This window comes from Passer domesticus, chromosome 1, assembly GCF_036417665.1.
Source record: "Passer domesticus isolate bPasDom1 chromosome 1, bPasDom1.hap1, whole genome shotgun sequence".
Classification (NCBI taxonomy): domain Eukaryota; kingdom Metazoa; phylum Chordata; class Aves; order Passeriformes; family Passeridae; genus Passer; species Passer domesticus.
The window spans coordinates 124,884,460-124,905,316 of NC_087474.1; the positions used below are offsets into that span (position 1 = coordinate 124,884,460).

At 40.3% G+C, this 20,857-nt stretch overlaps 1 protein-coding gene across 1 annotated transcript in view; it reads left to right on the plus strand.

The window, feature by feature from the left end:
• The first annotated feature begins 3,433 nt into the window (after window positions 1–3,433).
• Window positions 3,434–20,857, plus strand: part of CLVS1 (clavesin 1) — a 100,241-nt gene continuing 82,817 nt past the window's right edge. The window contains exons 1-2 of the mRNA XM_064387380.1: window positions 3,434–3,950; window positions 13,628–14,244. Of these exons, the coding sequence (XP_064243450.1) occupies window positions 13,856–14,244 (389 nt within the window). The 5' untranslated portion in view covers window positions 3,434–3,950; window positions 13,628–13,855. The remainder of the gene's footprint in view (window positions 3,951–13,627; window positions 14,245–20,857) is intronic.

Below are 20,857 nucleotides of genomic sequence, written 5' to 3' on the forward strand. Positions count from 1 at the left end.
ACTGGGGCTTTCAATATGGTTATTTTCAAAGGAAATAAAACCAGATGGTAATTGTAGATTAGAGAAAAAGAATGAACTCCCAATTAATTATTAAAATTGACTGTTAATTTTAGGAACTTGCAGCAAATTGTTCATAAAAGAAAATTTAAAGCTACAAGAACATCCAATACTATATTATTTCTCAAATTCCCTCTTCACAAGAGGTAAAAAACATTTTAAATATTGGAAAAATCACATAGAAAAATAAATAACACCAGGTGTATACTGAATTGAATCAAAGATCTATTTCCCTTCTTATACCAGAAAATCACAGAAGGAATAAGGTTGGAAGAGACAACCAGTGGGTTTAATTGGTCCACCGTCCCTGCTTAAGGAATATAGATGCACATACACTAACCCTACAAAATGCTGAATATACATTTGTGTCTGTGATACAAAGATATATATCTCTGTTTCAGTATTAAGGCAGAGTGAAACCAGATTTCCACTCATTTGGAATTTTTTTTAGGGTTAAAAAAATCATTCCTTACAGCGATGAATTAAAATGTTTCAATGGTTTTCAGCTTTGTATGAATGAGAGAGTAATATCAGTAGTATAAGAGATGCAGAAATGTTCAGACTAGCCCCTAGTTTCATGGGAATCAAAATTGTTGCAAGAGATTGTGTGTCTAGTCCAACTGAGTGAAGACAAAATATTTTACTGCAAAGACAGTAGAAGCTGTCACGTCTAGACTATGGAGCAATCAGCTACTCTGACCCTCCATGGTTTCCTTGGTTAGGAAAGGTACTTGGATCCTTTTGACTGGTGGTGAAAATATACATTTCCTTTTCAAGTTTGTTATCTCCCTGTTTTTCTGTTTTTTAACAGAATATCAATATGTGTGGCAGTAGGAAAGGAATATCAAAGTCCTGTTTTACTTTTCTTTTGCATAAAATATCCTCCCCTTCAAAGTCATCCATTTCCTCCATGTGTGCAGTCAGTTCTGATGCCTTAAGGGACAAACCTGTGATAACGAACATATTTTTCTCCCCTTAGCTGTGTATATTCTACACTGTAAATGAGAAAGTGCTACAGCTCCAGTCTATGCACACCAGCAAGGAAGTTCCTAATGTCTCAGACATACCTTTATGAAACTCAAAGCTTTCTACCTTCAACACTGTTTTTTTTGTTCTGAGATTGTAATGTCAGATGAATGTAATGACTGGGACAATGCAAAGAATGATATGACCTGGAGCATGGTCTCAGAGTACAGAGTAGATTTTGTACAAAGAAAATGATGAAGAAGTGATAAAGTGGTGATGAGAAAGAAACCTAAGAATATTTGCACTGGGATCAATATAAGGCCCTGCTGTAATATGTTTAGAGATCTGCTTCTATCATAGTATTGTGGTACATGTCAATCATCCAGGGCCTCAGCAGGCACTGGTCACTTAACATCAACAGTAAGGGAGGAAAAAACCACATCAATTAAACTGAATAAAAATATTAAATCCCCAAATATTAAGCATACATCCAATTTGGCAACTCATTTGACTGCCTAAGGCAGTTGGTTTATAGAGTCATGTTCATTCCACTTAATATTATTAACAATTCCCAGGGAAGTACTGCACAGTTACAGTAGCTAGTACATTAATCTTTATCACATGTACAAGAGTGGAAGTTTGGAACAGGATTATGACAACAGAGTGTTTATTCTTTCATCTCCAAACTGATCTCTATGCAGAAAATAATGATCTAATGAGACTACTTACTAACTGAGTATTAACTTCCCTGGGACTAGAAATGCTTTTCTATCAAGTGCTGGGACAAATGCTCTTGTGAGAGTTTTGAGCTCTTGGCCTTTGAACTTCTGCTTCTTCTCTTCCAGTCAATGTGGTTGGGTCACAGGATGCAGAAACTTCATATTCCAGGTTTACACATGCTGTGGGCTAAATTAGTTGTTCTGCATGGAAATAATTCTAAAAGCACAAGTCATCTTCCCCACAGAAACTTTTTGCCTTTCCTCATTAGTGTTGGGGTGTTTCCTCTAAAAGCAAGTGACTCTGGATGTACACTCTTTGAGAAAGAGCAAACCCACTGTATCTCTCCCTTTTAAGGGAAAGCGAAGCTGAAAGGAATCTAATTGTGTTCACATTCTCAAAGCCTACTTTGTATGTAAGAATATAAGAGAAGCCAGTACTGGGTCAGATCAAAGGTCCATCCAGCCCAGTGTCTATCTCCAGCAGTGATCAGCACTGGATGGTTAAGGTAAAGAATAGAGCAGGGCATAGATATAATCATCCTTCCCCAAATATTACTCCATCCTTCAGCAATTTGTAGAACAGGGTCTTCTTGAGCCAGAGGTTATGACTTCATGTTTAAAGGGTCTTAATGGATTTTCTTCCACAGTTATGTTCTATAATTTTCTGAATTGTGAATTCCTGTGGAAATGAATTCCACAGATTCACTAAACATTTTGTGAAGAAGTATGTCCTTTTGTTTGAATCAAAGCTAGACCCTAGTGGGTTTCATTTCTCCTACTCCTAAAACTGGAAATGATACTGAGATATTGTTCAGGTTTTTCTTCCTCACACTGCTCTTTATTATGAAATACTGTGAATGATGAAAAAATCCCACATTGCCATTTTATCTACACTTACTCATCTCTTTTTTTTTCCCATGCTGAAGAATCCTACTCTATTTAGCCATTTCCTGTGCAGAATTTGGTGATATAATTTACCACCTAGCTCTTCACTACACAAGATCCTTCAGTAACTGACTCAGCAAACATGTCCAAAGCAGAGACCAAGAAAATCAGCTGACTTGAATCCACCAATTCACAGGAATTATGCTCCACAATGCACAGGGAGAACAAAAGAAGAAATGCACTTTGCTGGTACATTTAATATTATTTTTATATTGATAGGAGCAGATGGGTGTGAATTTGGTTATTGCATCACCCAAAACCTTCCAAGTACAGTTTAACATAGATCTTACGCGGCTTGAACAGAAAGTGATTTTTAGAACCTAATTTAATGGCAGAAGTTCTCTTCTATTGTTCTTTCCACACCACCAGCTAAAGCTTAAACATCCCTCCAATGAAATATAGTTTTAGGTAGATGGCCTAATCAAAGGGCATTATGGAAGAATATTCTAGAAATGTAAAAGTATTCTAGGAGACACTGTGAGCATTAAAGGAGGACAAATTAATCCCGAAAACTCAGGCACTATGTTGCTGGGGAAATTTCTGAACCTGAAGCACTTGGAAGAGGGGCTGAGAGAGTTCAGGGGTGAAACTTGTCCTGTTTTTTACATCCTTCATTAAACGTTTGCAGTGGGCGCTGTTGATGACAGTCCCTACAGTCTGACCCAGAGAAACTTCTCTTCTAAACCCAGGCTGCCATGCTCACTAAGGCAGCCCGTGGACAATACACGGCCCATTAAGATCACCTTTCCATGGCTGCTGCAAACGCCGCAGGAGGCTGCGCTCTGCCCGACTCTCCGCTGGGAAAGAGGCGATGCTAGAAAATAGGCGGTGAAGCCAATGCCGCTGGGTGGAAGCCCGCCGAGCTGAGCCCTGCCGGCCGCCAGCAGCCCCATCCCACCCCGCCGCGGCGGCGCGGAGCTCCCAGCCTGCATCCCGGGGTGCCGGGAGCGCCGGGAGGCAGCCGGGCGGGCGGCAGGAGGGCTTAGGACCCAGGGGGACGGCAGTGGAAGGACCCAGGCTTTGGCGCACACGCCTCCTGCCAAAAAAAAAAAAAAAAAAAAAAAAAAAAAAAAAAAAAAAAAAAAAAACACAGCCCCGTGGAGCTGGCGCTCGCTCATTCAGTTTTCTAGAGAGATCTGAGCCGGAACCCGGGAGCCGGGAGATCTTGTTCGCCCACAGATCAGCAGCAAGGACATCTACAGGGGAAAAAACCCACCCCACGCAGCCCCCCGCCGCCCCACGGCAGCTGCCGGCGCTGTGCAGGTATTTGGATTTGCCTTCTCTCGGGTTGCGCAGGGCGGCTCTCGGCGCTCCCCCCGCCCCGCCGGGCCCGGCATGCGGCGTTTCAGCACCGCCGGGCGGACAGCTCCGGCCCCGGCCGCTCCCGCCCGGCCTCGGCTCCCTGCCTGCTCCCTGCCCCCTGCCCTGCTCCTCCTTCCTGCCTGCCCGGCTCCCTGCCTGCTCCCTGCCCCCTGCCCCCTGCCCTGCTTCTCCTTCCTGCCTGCCCTGCTCCCTGCCTGCCCCCCCTGCCGGCTCCCTGCCCGCTCCCCCTTCCTGCCTGCCCGCTCCCCCTTCCTGCCTGTCCTGCTCCCTGCCTTCTCTCCCCTTCCTGCTTGCTCCCCCTTCCTGCCCTGCTCCCTGCCCGCTCTCCCCTCCTGCCTGCCCTGTTCTCCCCTGCCTCCTCCTGACCACCCTGCTCCCCACCGCCTGCTCTGCCTCTTCCCTGTCCTGCTCCCTCTTTCCTGCCAGCCCCATTCCCTCCAGTCTCCTGCCTCCTTCCAGCCAAGCTCTCTGCCTGCTGCCTGCCCTACTCCTTGCCTGCCCAGCCTGCTGCCTGTTTCCCACTGCCTGCCCAGCTGCCTGTCCTGTTCCTCCTGTTCCCTGCCTCCTGCCAGCTCTGGCTGACTTCTGCTTGTCCAGCTCCCTGACTGCCCTACCTCCTGCCTCCCAACATAACTCTCCTGTCTGCCAACTTGCCTCTCCTACATCTGCATCCCTGCTGCCTGTCTGTTCTTTGCCCTGACTGCCTCTTTCTGCTTCTCACTGCCTTCCCTGTGTCTATGTTCCCTGCCTCCACTGCTTGCCTCATGTCTGCCCTACTCTCTGTCTCCTCTGCCTCTTACTTGACCTGCTCCCTCCCTGTCTCCCTATGCTGTTCCCTGCCTCTCTTCTATGCCCTGCTGCCTCTACTTCCCTCACTTCCCCTCCCTCCTCTGCTTCACCTGTCTCCCTTGCCTCTCTTTGCCTTGCTTACTGCTTCCTCTCTCCTATATATCCTGCCTCTTCTTCCTCCCGTGGTCGTTGCCCTGCTTCTCCAATTCTCTTCTCTCTGTCTTCCTCCATCTGCCTTCCCCATCTACTCTCCTCCCTGCCCCACTCCTTTGCCTCTTTTCCTCCCTGCCTCCGTTTCCCCACATTCCTCACTTTCCTGTCCTTTCTTCCCCTCCTGTCTTCTTTCTCCATCACCAGCCTCAATCCTTCCTGCAAGGGAGCTTGGGACTGTAAAAATCAGCTCAGCAGCCCAGGTGCTGGGCAAGGAAGGAAAAAAGCACAAGTTGGAAGGGAAAGTCTAGATCCAATTTGAGACCTGGGAGAGATGAGAGGCATGCAAGCGAAAGGGCTAAAACTGGGAGCCAAGTTAATGAAGTAAGGGCTACAGCCAAGCATGTACATACAGGAGCTTTTCAAGCAGCAGCAGATACCTGTTTGCTCCTCAGCACATTGATGCCTGTTTTGACCAGTTGCACTCATTCCAAAGATAGAGAAGAGATTAAAGGGAGGGGGGTATGTGCCAGGTCAGTCAATTGTATTGCTTTCCTGGTGGTAAACAGTGATGGGGGCAGGGAAGAAGTGAGGTGAATCACATCTAGCATGTGGGTCCTTTGCTGCAGGAAGTCAAGAATTAAGTTTTGGTCTCTGCAAGAAGTGAGTGTGTTCATACGGAAAATAAATGCAAAGCAAATAATAGCTGGCGAAACCCCATGCTACTGGCCTGACTTTAATTCTGTTTGCAATGGTTTAATCCTGAGAGGGTGAGGAAGGTCATAGGAGAAAGGGAGTTTCCCCTTTTCAAAATGCTGATTTCTCAATTTTAACAAGCGCTGTGAATAATTAAGTTAAGGAGCAGATGGCTACTCCTTGTCCGTCACTAAATAGTGACAGGATTATATTTGGAAGAAAAAATTAAATTACAGAAAGTCTGCTTTCATGAGCTGTCTGAATAATCAGATGATAACATAGATTATCTCCAGTACTAAATGTTAATACAATGCCAACATTTACATGAGATATTATGTAACAGTATTATGCCATGCACTGCACGGCAAAGGTACCGGTTTAATTTTTCCTATAATAAGTCAGATAACCTTGTAGAGCTTTCCCTCATTTGCAGTCTGTATCCCGCCTTGAAGTTTACAGGGGCAGCTTGCATTGTCATGTATCTGTGCTGATGATTGTTTTAAGAATTCTGTTGACTCATCTACCTCTAAAAACTATTGAGTATTTTCTAAAAAATAGATGTTTGTAAGGCAAACACAAGACAATGAAAGATACTGCAACCTTTTCAAGAAAATCTTCTTAATTTATTATATCATCATTTATAACTTAAAATCTGTTGCAGAGAGAGGATACTCTGAGTAGCACTGAGTGCTGCTGAGTAGCAGTGTAAGCAGTGCAACTGAATCCAGCAGTGGAGGAACTGCAGAATCCACGCCATAGCAGTGGGTCATAATTCCTTAAACTCTACGTGCCTTGAACACAGACGTCATTTCACTGGAATATGTAACAGCAGCCTCCTCATCTTCCAAAAAAGGCCGGTGTCAGTTAAAATAGTAATGATCAGCCTCATAAAAGGATGGAGAATACTTCCTTCAAAAAGATGTAAACTCATGCAGTTGTTAACTTAAGCATGAAATTATTGAAGCAATTGTGCTATTGCTTAGCAAGTGAGTTTTATTTTCTCTCACAGCCTTGTACTGTAGTGTCTCTCTGGCACAGACACAAACAAGATGTGACAATTGGGTGCTACTAGCTAAACAAAACAAAACAAGAAAATAAGGAAACAACATTAGCCTCTTATAGAGTGGGAAAACTGAATAGAAGTTCACATGGTTTTCATCAGATGAGTTGTAATTCCTTTCCCTCTTGATCTAATGCTACTCCATTGATTTAATTAGAGAATTTCCAAACACTTTAGTGGAATTTTGGTTTGATTTTTTTTTTTTCCTTCAGTAACATTTATAGAAATAAATTCCTTGAAATATGATATGTTTCTCCACTGAGAAAACAAACCCACACACTATTATAAAGTTATATTAAGCTTTATTTCCACATGTTTGAGAGAAGTTTCTATGTGTTTTGTGTTTGTGCTCACACTTCAGTAGAAATTAGAGGAAATAACCAGAAGGACTACATTAATTCCTGGGGGCAGAAATCCCTTCCCCTTTCCCCTTTCCCCTTTCCCCTTTCCCCTTTCCCCTTTCCCCTTTCCCCTTTCCCCTTTCCCCTTTCCCCTTTCCCATTTTCCCTTTCCCCTTTCCCTTTTCCCTTCTCTCCCACAATGATATGCCACAGATGCTTTCCTCTGGCATAACATATAAAGCAGACAGAAATCAGCAGTAATATATCACCATTGCATTTCATATTTTTGAAGGAACATAATTTTCCAAAGCATGGAGTAAAAGAAGTGCAAAATGAGATAAATTTCATGTTATTAAACATGCCGTACTGAATATCTTGTTAATATGTTTTGTTCTTTTTTCTGTATATCTTTATGCAGATGTTGTAACACAACATTTAGGCATTTTTGGACACCAGTGTTATGATTATGTGCTGTCAGATTTCTACATATAGCTTTTTTTATGAGGCTTGGGAGGGTCAGAATTTATGTTTTGCATGGTGTTAATTTCTGCTGCAAGATGTTTCTATATTACTGGAGGAACTGACCTCTGTCTCATAGTGGTCAGGGTGTTTTTGCATGGTGGTGCTTGTACTGTGACTGACAAAGAAGTTCCTCATAAACTGCTGCTTCTTTGGCATGCCACTGGTCAAGCCATAGGTTCCCATAGGGATTTGCAGTTTATCTGTGGCTGGTGAATACTTGCAACTTAAAAACTATGATTTGAAGAAAAATTTAACCAAACTCTTGAGATTAAGGCTATTATAGTTAACATTTTTATTTCTGTGTTGTGTAAGTTCCCCTCCTTGGCATGTGGTCCAATTCCTTAATATTCAGGTAGTTAATAAGTTTTGCACATTTTAGGTCAAAAGACAACGGGGCAGTTTTTTAATTTTATGTTTGCTAGACAACCTTGTCTATCTCTCCCCCTGCCTGGTAGCTTGTAGGAATAGCAGGACACCTTCAGGTCAGTGCTGCAGACATGCCTGCCCTACATACTGTGCAGAGAGCAGTGAAGATCAGTTGAGTTTCTTCCATGTTTTGGGCTGTGCCATGGCTGAGTTGCCACCACTGGACAATGAGATGTAGCCTGAGGGCAATCTGTAACTAAATCAAACTAGCAAGAAGATTGTAGAATGAGTAGGAATGCATGATGTGTTGTTTTTACTGAACTGAAGGAAATGTTAGTTTTTGTACCTGAGCTGAGAGATTCTACCCTGGGAAAATGTGAGAAACCATCAATTTCCCCACACAGCTGTTACAGTCACAAACATTCACTATTTTCATAATGACAAGAAGCAACAAATCCCTAGTGAAGGTTTACAGGAGCATCAGTACTTGGAGCAGAAAGACTTACAATATTTAACTCATTTCTGTTCACTGGGAGAATCTAGCTCCTTAGAAAAGGCTACAGAGAAGGAGTGGTGAGGCCACAGTTGAGGTATTGGGTCCTCTTCTGGGCTCCTCAGTACAAGGGAGTGAACATATAAGAGAAATCTGATAAAGGGTCGAGGGGATGATGAGAAAAGATTCCCTGGATGTTAACATGTAGGCTTATAGCTCAGGAGAGATGTAGTCTGTTCCCAGCTCTGTGAAATGTGTCCTTTGGGATCTCAGGCAAATCACTCAGGGCTGTGCTTCTCCCCACAATCTGTGGAAGATTCCAGGGTCTCACAGCCAAGGATAAAGAGAGTCAGTTTTGCTCATTGCTCTTTTGAAATTGCTTCATGGAGCTGGGGTAGGTTCCTTTCTAGGTCTGACTACTCCACTTCCAGTGCAGGTTTCTACTAAAGCACCACAAGGCCAAAGGAACCATTTCTATAGGTACAGGTATGGATTCATCCTCTCCTGTCCTTATGGAGCAACCCCTGCTAAGCAGAACATACCCCTAAGAGATTTTCCAGAATTAACATCAAAATATTTTTCAAAAAGAAATTTAATGAGATGACACCCACGCTCTGAGATAAAATCATTCTATATTACCATTTTCCCTCCCTTCCTGCCCACTCCCTTCCTCTTTGGCATGATTTCAGCAGCTAATATCTGTATAAATGCTAGGAGTTAGGAATTATATAATGAGCCAAACTTTAGCAGTGATGCCTCTTAACATCAGGTGAGAATGAAATGTTAGTGCCTTCTCAATTTGAAAATTGTGGTAATGAAATTTCACATGGCAGATAGCTTTAGACTGGATGGAAAACATTTGGTAGATTAAGAGACAGCTAAAATCTTTCTGGAACTCTATTGGATGAGGAAGGGCCAAATGGACATGACGTCTTTTAAGAAGCAAGTGATGTTGCAGGGACTGGTAAGTGGGCAGGAACAAAATGATCCAGACAATTGCCATCATCACTGCAGGCAGGTTTTGACCAATTTTCTAGGGCATGCAGTGCAAACAGGGATTGAATGCTGACCCAGAAACTGTCTCAGAAGAGAGAGTAGTAAGGCACATTAAAATATTTGAATGAAAATGCTTTGTATATTTTAGAAAAGTATTATTTTCATTTTAGTTTGTATAGTAAATATTGCTATCATTTTATTATTAACTTTTTTTTTTTTTGAGGATTATGCAAAAAATATAAGCTGCTTGTCTGAAAATTGTATCCCACTTGCAGTATGTTATCCATGCTGAACACTCACTGTCCCTTGTCATTCCCTTGCTGGGACTGAAAATGAATCAGCCAAAATTGCATGTGACACCACAATTTTAGTGGAAGTTTCCCTCCTTGTTTTGATTTTAGTATGTTGTGTTTCAAAAGTCTGTAATTTTTTTTTTTTTCATTTAAGGCTGAATTTTCTTCCTTTGGAGGGATGATTTGTTATAAGTGGCTGTGAAAAGACATTAGAAGAGCAAATAGTCCCTTGGGAACAAAGAGTCACAAGATAGAAAAACAGCTGTTGAGACTATAACCACTCTAGTGTGCCAATACACAGCAACAACATTCAAAATAGGAAAAGAAGGCCAGTATCTTCATTTGGAAAAAAAACCCCAACCCTGCACCAAACTGAACAAAGATGTAAACATCTAAAAAATTGGCAGATGGATCAGAGCTGTACACAACACTGGAAGAAATTGCCATGTGTGGGAGGAGGTGAAAATGGAAATGAAGCTTCTGTTATATCTTGGGAATCAGAATAAATCAGAGCCATTTGAGAAAGTGCAGTGACAGTTAAACTGGGTAGCTATGGAGCATTAAATTTATTGTCAAGGTTAGCAGTGGGAGAACCAAATCATTCACTGATCTATATTAGGCTCCTTGAAGGCAATGGTGCTAGTGTGGATTGCTAACTTCATGATTTCCCTGTGACTCTGAGAGTGACAAAATTGTTCATACATATTTCAGATTATTTTGCAGTATATAACTTCACACCAATAAAGTATTTTAGTGCAGTCTGTTCCAGGTGATAATCAGGATAATCTATAGATAAGTTTAATCCATGGTTATAGCTCAGCTCACTATCAGAAAACTCTGAAATGCATTTAAAAATTGATCTTCTGATAGAATGAGTATTTGGAAGTTGTTTTTTGGCAACAACATCTGACAAGAAAGGACTGCATCTTCCTCACCTTGGGATAATTCTGAGCATTTAAATTAGTTTAAAACAGTAGGAAATTTTATAAAATAAGTGGAATAATTTTTGACATTAAAAGGTCGGGGAACCAATAAAAAAAGCCAGACTTTATTTCCTTGGTCAAATCTCATTTTTTTCTGGAGCAGACTGCATTTTACCTTTCAAGAATTTGCTTTATTGCCAAAGAAGCATCTTGGTGGAGATGGGAGACAGAGAAGTAGTACAGGAAGGGACAGTTTTACTTCCATAAACTCCTGGAAAATGGATGAACCACTGGGAATTGCATGTGTGTGTGATTGTTGTCTGCTGCTAATCCTTGGATGCTTTTGAACATATCCAGAGAAGGGACACAAAAAAGATCAGATAGCTGGATCACCTTTCTTGTGAAGACAGGCTGAGAGTTGGGGTGGTTCAGCCTGGAGAAGGGAAGGTTCCAGGGAGATCTTACAGCAGCTGTCCAGTACCTAAAGGGGGACTACAAGAAAGATGGCCACAGACTTTTTACTAGAGCCTGTAGTAGGGCAAGGGCTAACATTTTTAAACTGAAAGAGGACAGATTCAGACTGGATATAAAGAAGAATTTTTTTTCGTGATGAGGGTGGTGAATGCCTGAAACAAGTTTCTCAGAGAAGTTGTGAATGCTCAAATTTTGGAAGTGTTCAAGGCCAGGTGGAAAGGGGTTTTGAAAAAATTTGATCCAGTGAAAGATGTCCCTGCCCATGACAGGGAGGTTGGACCAGCTGATTCTCAAAGATCCCCTCCAAACTAAAACATTCTGTGATTCCACAATTTTGTGACTCTAAGCCACAGGAATGCTAAAGGTATTATAATTCATACTGGGTCCTAAGCCAGAGCTAATGCAGACCCCAGATAAGCTTCTTTCTTCCAGATCTCTGTTTAAAACGCTTGGGAGAAAAAGTTTCCATACTCTACTCTTGCTGTTAAAAATGAGAGGGACCAATCCTGGCACCGGAGTCCCCTAATGACAGTGTCATCCTTAAATACCACTAGCTCTCCTAACTAGCTCATGGAGGCAATTGTAACTAAACCATGATTTGTGCAAGAAATTGCTGATCCTACCATAAATTTGAGATCTCAGTCACAAAATATTACCTGGTTTCTCTATGGCCTACTGTAATTTTACATCAGTGGAATTCAGTTTATACCATTGGAGTTATTCTAATTGGGTCGAATAAAGGCAAGAGTAAAGCAAATAACTGCAACTTTATTTTTATATAAGGAATCCACCTTTATGTAACTAATTTCTTTAAGAATTGAATAGCCTGCACTCATGGACGACCCCTCAAATTCTGGGGACTTGTTTTCTGGAATCATTTGCACTCCATAGTGCCTTTTCAAAGCTCTCTTTTCTCCCAGCTCTGCCTTTCCTCAAGTTTTCCCATGCTGATCAATCATCAGATACTCTGCTCTGCAGGTAGCTCTTTTCAACTCCAGCTCCACAGTGAATGCAGAAAGAGGATGCTTAATGAACTCTCCTTTGTGTCACCCACAAAAAGTCCAATTCATATTGCTGTTAAATGGAAAGCTTATCTCCCACCACAAATGTTCTTAAAGCAAATATGCAGAAACACTCTGTATTTAAATTTTGGGATTTCATCCTGGGGCTGCGCTGTGGCATCTAAAATGAAGTTTTTTATCAATAACATGCAAGGTCACAAAGCAGGGAACTGAGGCATCCCTTGAGCTCATTGACTTCCAGGTCCTGCAACATAACTTTGAGCAAATCTGGGACCAAGAAATGCTTTAGCTGCTGCTCTCCCCTTTGTTTGATCTGAGAATGCTGAACCCAGGGGAGTAGCTGAATGAAATAGTTGTTTTGCTATAAATAATTCATAACTTTCCAAACAGCTTTCTTCAAATACAAAAAGTATGTCTTTTACTGAGGGATTCCCTCTAAATTTTTAAAACCCATTTTTCTTTTTCAGAAATTACAGAGATCTGTTAAGCCGGGGGGTGGGGTGGTTTGCTTGTCTGTTTCTGTGATGGCTGAAAAATTGTATGGATCTTGATCTTTCCTCACACACATATCACATTGGAACAGACCTTGATCTTATTTCACACAAGTGTAGCTACACAGACTTTGATGACAGCCTCTTGCTAATTATGTCACTGAAATGTAAGAGATTCACTGTACCATTTTGCTCATACATAACAGCTTAAGCAGATTTTCTTCTAACACTTGTAAAAACAAATTCTAGGTAAAGTACCAAAATCAAAATTAAATTCAGAACTAGGTATTCAGGAAAGCTACAATATAGGGAAAAAAAGGAATTCTGAATAAAATACATCCCTTTTCAACTAAAATACCAACCCTGCCAAATTGGATACATCAAGAACCTTATTTGTGGGAAGTTTCCCATGAAGACAAATTGACTCTCAATGGGAAAAATTTCCAGTGAATTTCTAAAAAGTAGAAATTATCCATGGTATTGGTGGAGTTTTGGGTTTTTAAAAAATCAGTTTTACAATCAGCTCAGGGCCTTTTTCAAGGAGAGCTACAAGCTGATAGTACAGGTAATAAAACCAAATCAAGCAGTTGTTTTACTTAGTATGATGAGGGTAATTTGGTCTACTTATGAAGCTAAAATGTTGCTCCTGTTGATGGTGGAAAATAAATTACTATATTTTTGCTGTTATCATCCTTGGCTAGAAGTTAGGGATGCTGCAACTCCCACACTTCTGTAAGACAACTTTGAAAAGTGTATTCTAATAGCAAGTTGATACAGCTTAGTATTAATTGCCAATAAATCAGATTGCTTTTCTGAAAGCCTGAAAACATATATTCAAGATGCTAGTGACTGCTTTATCTTAAATGCACCCATTCTGAAATTATGTGACTTGAATCCTCCTACACAAAGAAATTTTATGGCTAAATAAATTCAGAAATGCATTCCTACAAGCTTTATATACACATTTAATCTTTCTTTTATATATTTTCTTTTTCTTTCAGTCAGTGGTGGAATAAACAACACTTTCCTTTGGATGGATTATAGTACATGTGAACTGTCTGTTACTCTGAAAGAATAAGAAAGCCCTTTTCTTTTACTTGTTAAAAATCAGCTTGATAGCAAAAAGCATCTGAATGGCTCACGCTCACATCAGACCATCAATTGAATGGGATCAGCACTTCTACTAAAATATCCGAAGTTAAGGATTTGGAAAAGAGGTTTTTGCAGAGATGACCCATTTACAAGCTGGACTTAGTCCAGAGACTATAGAGAAAGCTCGCCTGGAACTGAATGAAAACCCAGACATTTTGCACCAGGATATCCAGCAAGTCAGGGACATGATCATCACGCGGCCCGACATTGGGTTTTTACGTACAGATGATGCCTTCATCTTGAGATTTCTCCGAGCCAGAAAGTTTCACCAAACGGAGGCCTTCAGACTGCTGGCTCAGTACTTCCAATACCGCCAATTAAACCTGGATATGTTCAAAAACTTCAAGGCTGATGATCCAGGAATCAAACGGGCTCTGACAGACGGGTTTCCGGGAGTACTGGAAAATCGCGACCACTGTGGCAGGAAGATTCTTCTGCTTTTTGCAGCCAACTGGGATCAGAGTAGGTAAATGTAGATAGCGTCCTTATCTTTTTACACACACTCACACACAACTCGTAATGGAATATTTGTGGCCATCTTTGAGGCAGCAAGGCTATTTTGAGCAAAAATATTTTGTAACCATATCTCCATTACACTATAACTTCCATCTCATCTGATCACCTGTCAGTCCTCATTCTTAGGGCACAGGGCCATTGAGAGTTAAGGCTATATCAGTGTGTCATATGAGTAGCTCATGTCCGGGTTTTTTAAAGAAATATTCCCAAATTTTAGGCAGATAAAGTTTTTTGGTTTTGTTTTTGTTGTACGTACATTAATTGTACAAAATGTCTATCATACAATTACTTCAGCTGTGTCATGGATCAGCCAAACAGGTTGGTGCAGAATAAACTGACAATATTTATTCTGTCTTCAAAGTTTCTAACAGATTGCTTGTTTGTTTGTTTGTTTGTTTGAACCATTTTGGGAATTGCAGCCTCTGCTCTATTTCTACAAAATGCATTGAGATTTCTACACACACTGGTGGCTCTGTGTTGTTAGTCCGATAAATGGGAGAGTCACACAAAGCATATTTTCTGTTCAGGCCATTTCTTTACAGAATGGTATGAACAAAGATATCTCCTAGCCATTATTATAAAATAATGTCCTTAAATGTTAATATGATTAGTCAGCTTTCACTACCTCCTTGAAATGGTACAGAGAAAAGGGGCTAGTCCAGGAATATCATGTTCACATTGTCGTCATCTTTGTAAGTTATTCCATTCCATTTTCTCTGACTTCATGGTGAAATGGAGAAGTGTAATCAGCTGTAGGTTTACCATGTGTTCTGTTGAATCTTGATAAACATCATATGAAAGAACAAAATTCGGATTCAGGTTTTAAGTACCACAAGTTCTGATGATTTCCAGGTAGGATTTTGTCTTGTCATGGTCTAAAGTTTTTGATGAAAATGTCTTATCCTTAGGAGTCAATAGATTGGAGTTTTGATTTTACATCATAGAAATTATTAGAGAACAATACACATATGCCTGCAATTTTTCATGGCTCTTGTTTTCTGGGAATTCCTTACATCACCATGTGAAAAGCAGAGTTCAGAAGTGTTTCTGATTTTCATTTGCATGTGAATAAATGTACAGAAAATGACAGAGAAGTGTAAGCTTGCATAATCAAACATATTTAGTGAAATGGTGAACTGAGGGCAGTAATAAAAGTCCTATTACCTACAAACAGGCCAGCAGTTTATCTCCTGTCTTTTTGAACTGCAAGTTTGCCTTTCTTTCAACCACAAAACTCTTCTGTTAGCAATTGGCCTGAAAGGAAAGATGAATGTACAGGTATCTGGAATTAATAGAAAGCATCAGCTTTAGAGGACAGAAGCACAGTAGCACAGTGGAACTGCTGGTTGCATTAAGGGATTTAGGTATTACATAGAGCCAGCTTTGGGTTTCTGATCCCTCAACAAAATGAATCTTTGTGATTAACCTTGTACATCAAGTCCTGCTCTTGGAAAGCTGGGAGTGCTGGTGTCTAAGGCTCCTGCAATGAAACTTTGACAGAATAATGACTCCTGTCAGATTTTGTCTCATATTTTCTGCAAGACCTTTAATATGCATCAGACCTTTAATATGCATCCATGTATGCATGTGTATGTGTCTGTGTATGTCTGCATGTGCAAAAACCAAAGCGACCCTGCATATTTCTGAAAATATAATTTTCTCTTTCAAGGAAGAAAAGCTGAGGCAAATAGCACAGGATGTACTTTCCTAAGAATCCCCAGTGACATTAAAAATCATGTGCAAATTTTACCTCAGTTCAGCCACTGAACCTCATATCTTCTGTGGATTCAGATAAAAAGAAGTGTTTTTTCTGTGGGCTTTTGTGGCACTCCGGGTGCAACAGGGATTTGGGACTGGATTTGGGCTGTGAGTAAATGGATATCCTCCTCCTTTTTTGCTGTCTAAAAGCATCAACAAGAGGGAAAGCTGTTAAGGAGAAGGAAATGGTGAGTGCAGTGTCCTATTAAGCAGCATGCGAGCAAGTTATTGACCAGAAGAAACACAAATTTTACACAGAAGTTCAAAAAGGCATTGTGCACATCTTACTGAAATGTGTCTTGGGCAACCTTTCTGCAGATGTGTCTTCAGTAATAGCAAGATGTTCAGAGGCTCACATTTCAGTTGAATGCTAATGGAATTGGCTGTAATGTTGACATGCAAGAATAAGAGCTCATCCTTCAGCCTGTCCTTCCTAACTTTAATCTCATTTGCCACTGGCTGTGCCTTCTCTTTTTTTATGATCAAATTCTAACTTATGAGGGATTGTTTATAAAGAAATTATAATTTTTAAAGGGTCTGTTAAAATCAGAATAGCTATAGTCCATAAACTGATTTTCAGTCCAGACACCCTTACCATTTATGCACCTGCGAGTATGGTTGCTGTTGGCACATGTTAAATAAGCAGAAGAAACCTTGAAATTTTCTGTGCTTATAAATGTATTGATTTTTACCAGGAAATGTCATTATTTGTGTAATATGACTGCTTGGACAAATCAGATCCAAGATGTTTCTAAGGTATTCCCTGTATCAAAGATAGAATTTCCGTGTAAGCTTTTAGATACATTTGTAATTTCAGTCACCAGAGTGCAGCTTATAGACCTGACATTTCTAGCAAACTAAGTTTTAATTTCCAGTCTCATTGTTTCCAGATACAGCTTCAATCTGCTAGATCATTTTGGGTTAAATGTACCACAAAACCAGCTTCCCATGTTTGTACTTTTGTGTCCTGACCATGTCACATTTAACCTATTTTTGAGTTCACTGGGGAGGTAGCACTGTAGGGTAAGTCACTGCCAGGCAGCAAGAAGATTCTGCATTAATGACTCTGTAGCTGAGGGTCTTGTGTTCACCTTCAGCCACAGGGAAAGTAAAACAGCTAACACCCTTGCCCTCAAGGGAAAAAACAACTGTGTGTTGTCCACAAGGTAAAGAACACACCTCTGAGCAGTCAGCACAGCAAAGATAATGTTCTGCATAGCAACCCACTAGATTAATGTATTGCAATACATTTAAGATACCCAAGCTTAAACAATTTTAACTTACTCTCAGAATTGGAGAGATTTTCCAGGTTTAAAATACATTTCATCATTCTTTTCTGGACTGTTCCTGTCATTTTAGTATTATTGTTAAGGTGCAGGTGGATGGACTAAATAAAATTTTTCACTAATAAATCATCAAGTGATAATCCTATCTCATCTGTTCAGTAGTACCATCCTTTTAGATACAAGATTGTCACTCTGTTCTTAACTACTCCATCCCATTTTGAGCTCATGTTCAGCTCAAATTTTCTTTCAAGTCAGTTTCCTAAAATACAAATGCCACTGGCAAATGTGTCATACATTCTCATCCATAATGTGGGCACAGTCTCGCATGTGATTCACGCTCTTGTGCAGAGCTAAACAAGTCCTGCTCCCCAGTTATCATTTCAAGAAGTTTGTGACATCTGCAAAGTTCACTGGCAAGAATTTTATTTTTGTTTCCACACAGTTCAAAAATACAGTGATGATTGTTTTGACCAAAACCTCTTTGATGACAGGGAAAAAACACAAGGGATGATAATTCTTATTGCCAAATCACTAGCTGAGATTTATCACAGTTCCAGATTTAGACTAATTTAGCATGTTCTGCATAGGCTTGACTTCTCTCCATTGTTCAGGCAGATTTCTTAAAGATGATGTCATCACTTTCTCTCTAGGTCCTGCATAGTATATTTTGGATCTGTTAGTTAAAGTTAACACATATTCAGTACCTTCATGTTCACTTATTCAATACTGAATAAATTAAAATGAGCAGATGAATAGAAAATAAAGAGATCAGATAAGTTCCATAGTGAAGGAGAAAAAACCTGTTAAGTTATATTACTGTAAACTAGTACAGGGGAGGGACATTTTTCACTTTGATCGGAACTCAAGGTGTGAACCCACCTGAAACCCACAAAGACTTTACTTACACCAGTTCTTACAGAGCACATTATTTTGAATGCAAATTTGTGCAGCAATAAAGACCGATAAGGACGTCAAACTGATCATGCAATGAAATTTTTTTATTGAATAGTTTGCATGATAAAAAATTCCAGTTTGTAAAACAAACAAATGCATACACACAGTTTTGATGAGACCTGAACAAGGATTTAATGTTACAAAAAAAGTTCCATGTGCTGGAATACAAATACACTTTCTCTCCCTTTTTTGTTTCCTCATTCTCACCAAATCTGAGCCCTCACTCCTCTGATCCACCTGTAGTGAATCTGAGGCTTTTAAAGAAGTTGGGTAAGAGGGTCTTCTCAGCTGTTGGATTGAGGAAAGCCTTCAGTAACTTCCACAGCTGTTCCTATGTCTACTACTGTATTCTAATACAAGCTGCTTATACAGCAAGGAGACGGAGCTTTGGGTGAACAAGTAATTCAGCAGAAGGTGTTCATTAATCTTCCAAGCAAAAGTATTTCTTTCAAAGTTGTTCAGCCAATGTAAAATTTATTTTTGTGTAGACAGCCAGAAGAATACTCTGCAAATAGGGCTTGGGGTAGGGAGCAGAATGTTTTCCATCATTTTTTTTTCAGTGAGATGGTAATTAATTTCTGTCTTCATGTCTGTGCCTTAGAAACTGTCACATAGCTCCAAAAATTCTGTGAGTCAGACAGAGGAAACCTGCTGCTTTGTTTATAACATACAATCCCAAGTCAACTGCTAGCCATAAACTGTCTTTTATTACCCAGGGAATCTCAAATGCCAGATACTTACTATTCTGTAGGACAGTGTACTCAGGCTAAAAGGAAAGGAAATATTCTGACACAGAGGTAAACCAACAGCTATAAATATTTTAAAGGATCATAATAAACCCCAAGTATGTCCTTCCTGAGAATGCTCAAATTGGTGTAATTAACAAGGATATTATCATCAGCAGATTTTTGGTATAAAAGAATACATCTCAAGTGTTGATTGTTCTAATATATTTCAAGCATAGTCTCAGATGCTTAAGAGAATATGAGGGAATAAACATCTGCTGAGACTGATTTATAGTCACAGGCAAACTGTGGCAACAATTCAGCCTCATGTCTCTTTATCATGAGAGATTGCATCTGAAGTGCAGCCAGCCCTAACACCATAATGATTTTTACACATCAAATCTTTGGGTTTGGTTAGGAGATAGTGATTCTGTGTTGGGAGATGCTTACAGTAATAGAGATTGACATTGTGGTTCAAGCATTGCATTGACCAATAAAAAGCTTATAAGCATGCTGCACAAAAAAAAAAAAAAAAAATCTTATATTACTTATCTGGTCTGAAATGGTAGCAGAATTCAGGATAGTAGTGGAAAGCAGCATAGCATAAGCATAATACTCATTTAGAAGAGTAACAGATGTGCAAATTAAATGTTGGACAAAGAAGAAAAGAAGAAGCTCCGTCTTGAAATGTTTTAATTTGCTTGCAGGCAGCAACTTAATTCAGTTAGTACCATTTATTATGGAAGCCATATTTGGGAAGGCAATTGTAGCCCCTCTGAATGACAGCAGGATGACATGCACAAATGAGAATCGTGTGTTGTGCTGCAAAGGGAGTCCAAGAAGACAGAGAAAATGTCTGAAAAAAGAGAAAGAAAAACAACAGCTGGGAAAGTTATGAAGCATATGTTGAAGAATTAGAAAAGCCTGACTGAAAAAAAAAAAATCCATGGAGAGAGATTGGCAATCAAACACGTTTTGAGAGGGAAGAGGTGACTGGGTGGTGTTGGGCTGAGGGCTGACTGAAGGGCTGTGAAGGACAGTGCCTGGAGGTGAGAAACACAGTTGCAAGAGCTTGCCCCCAGAATAACACAGGAAAATGTAGGGCAGACTGGAAAGTGGCTCTGTTTCACCTTCCTCCTGTGGATGAAAGAAACCAATCCAATTCCCATGCTTTATAAAGTGGAAAGAAGGACAGCTGATAAAGAAAAATATACAAACACACATACACAGCAAACACATAGGCACGCATGCACATCCCCTGCTTTTCTTCCCAAGCTCTCAAAAGACTTAATTTTAGCATGAGGGTTTATGTCTGGGTGTCAGAAAGTAGAAACTGCATCCAGTTGTGATTACACTTGTCCCTTAAAGAATGACCCATAGTCCTACCTGGGCTGCATATGTCATCCTCACCGATGGGATCTGCAAAAGAGCACCACAACAGAGCTACATCCACAGAATAGTAGGAAGCCAAGCAATGTGACATCCCATATGGATCTTTGCCCTTTTGAACTTTGGAAACTGCTGGAAACCATGAATGAATGCTCTTATAAATAGCAGCTTTTTGAGGTGAAGTTTTGTAGGAAGAGAACAGAACTTTTTTCTGTCACAGCACTCCTCAAATCAGGTTTTCTAAATATCTAATATTCTGATCAGTTTCTAACTTGCCAACCTAACTAAAAGCAGCCAAGCAAATTCAGGCATTGCAGCAGGAACAATCTGAAAAGAGTCAGGGAAGGAAAAAAATATTAATTCTCTGGCCAGCTATTTAATAAGCTACATGCAGTAGAAGCATCAGAAAAGAATGGGAATACTGAGCTGGAATCCTTAAATACATTTGAAA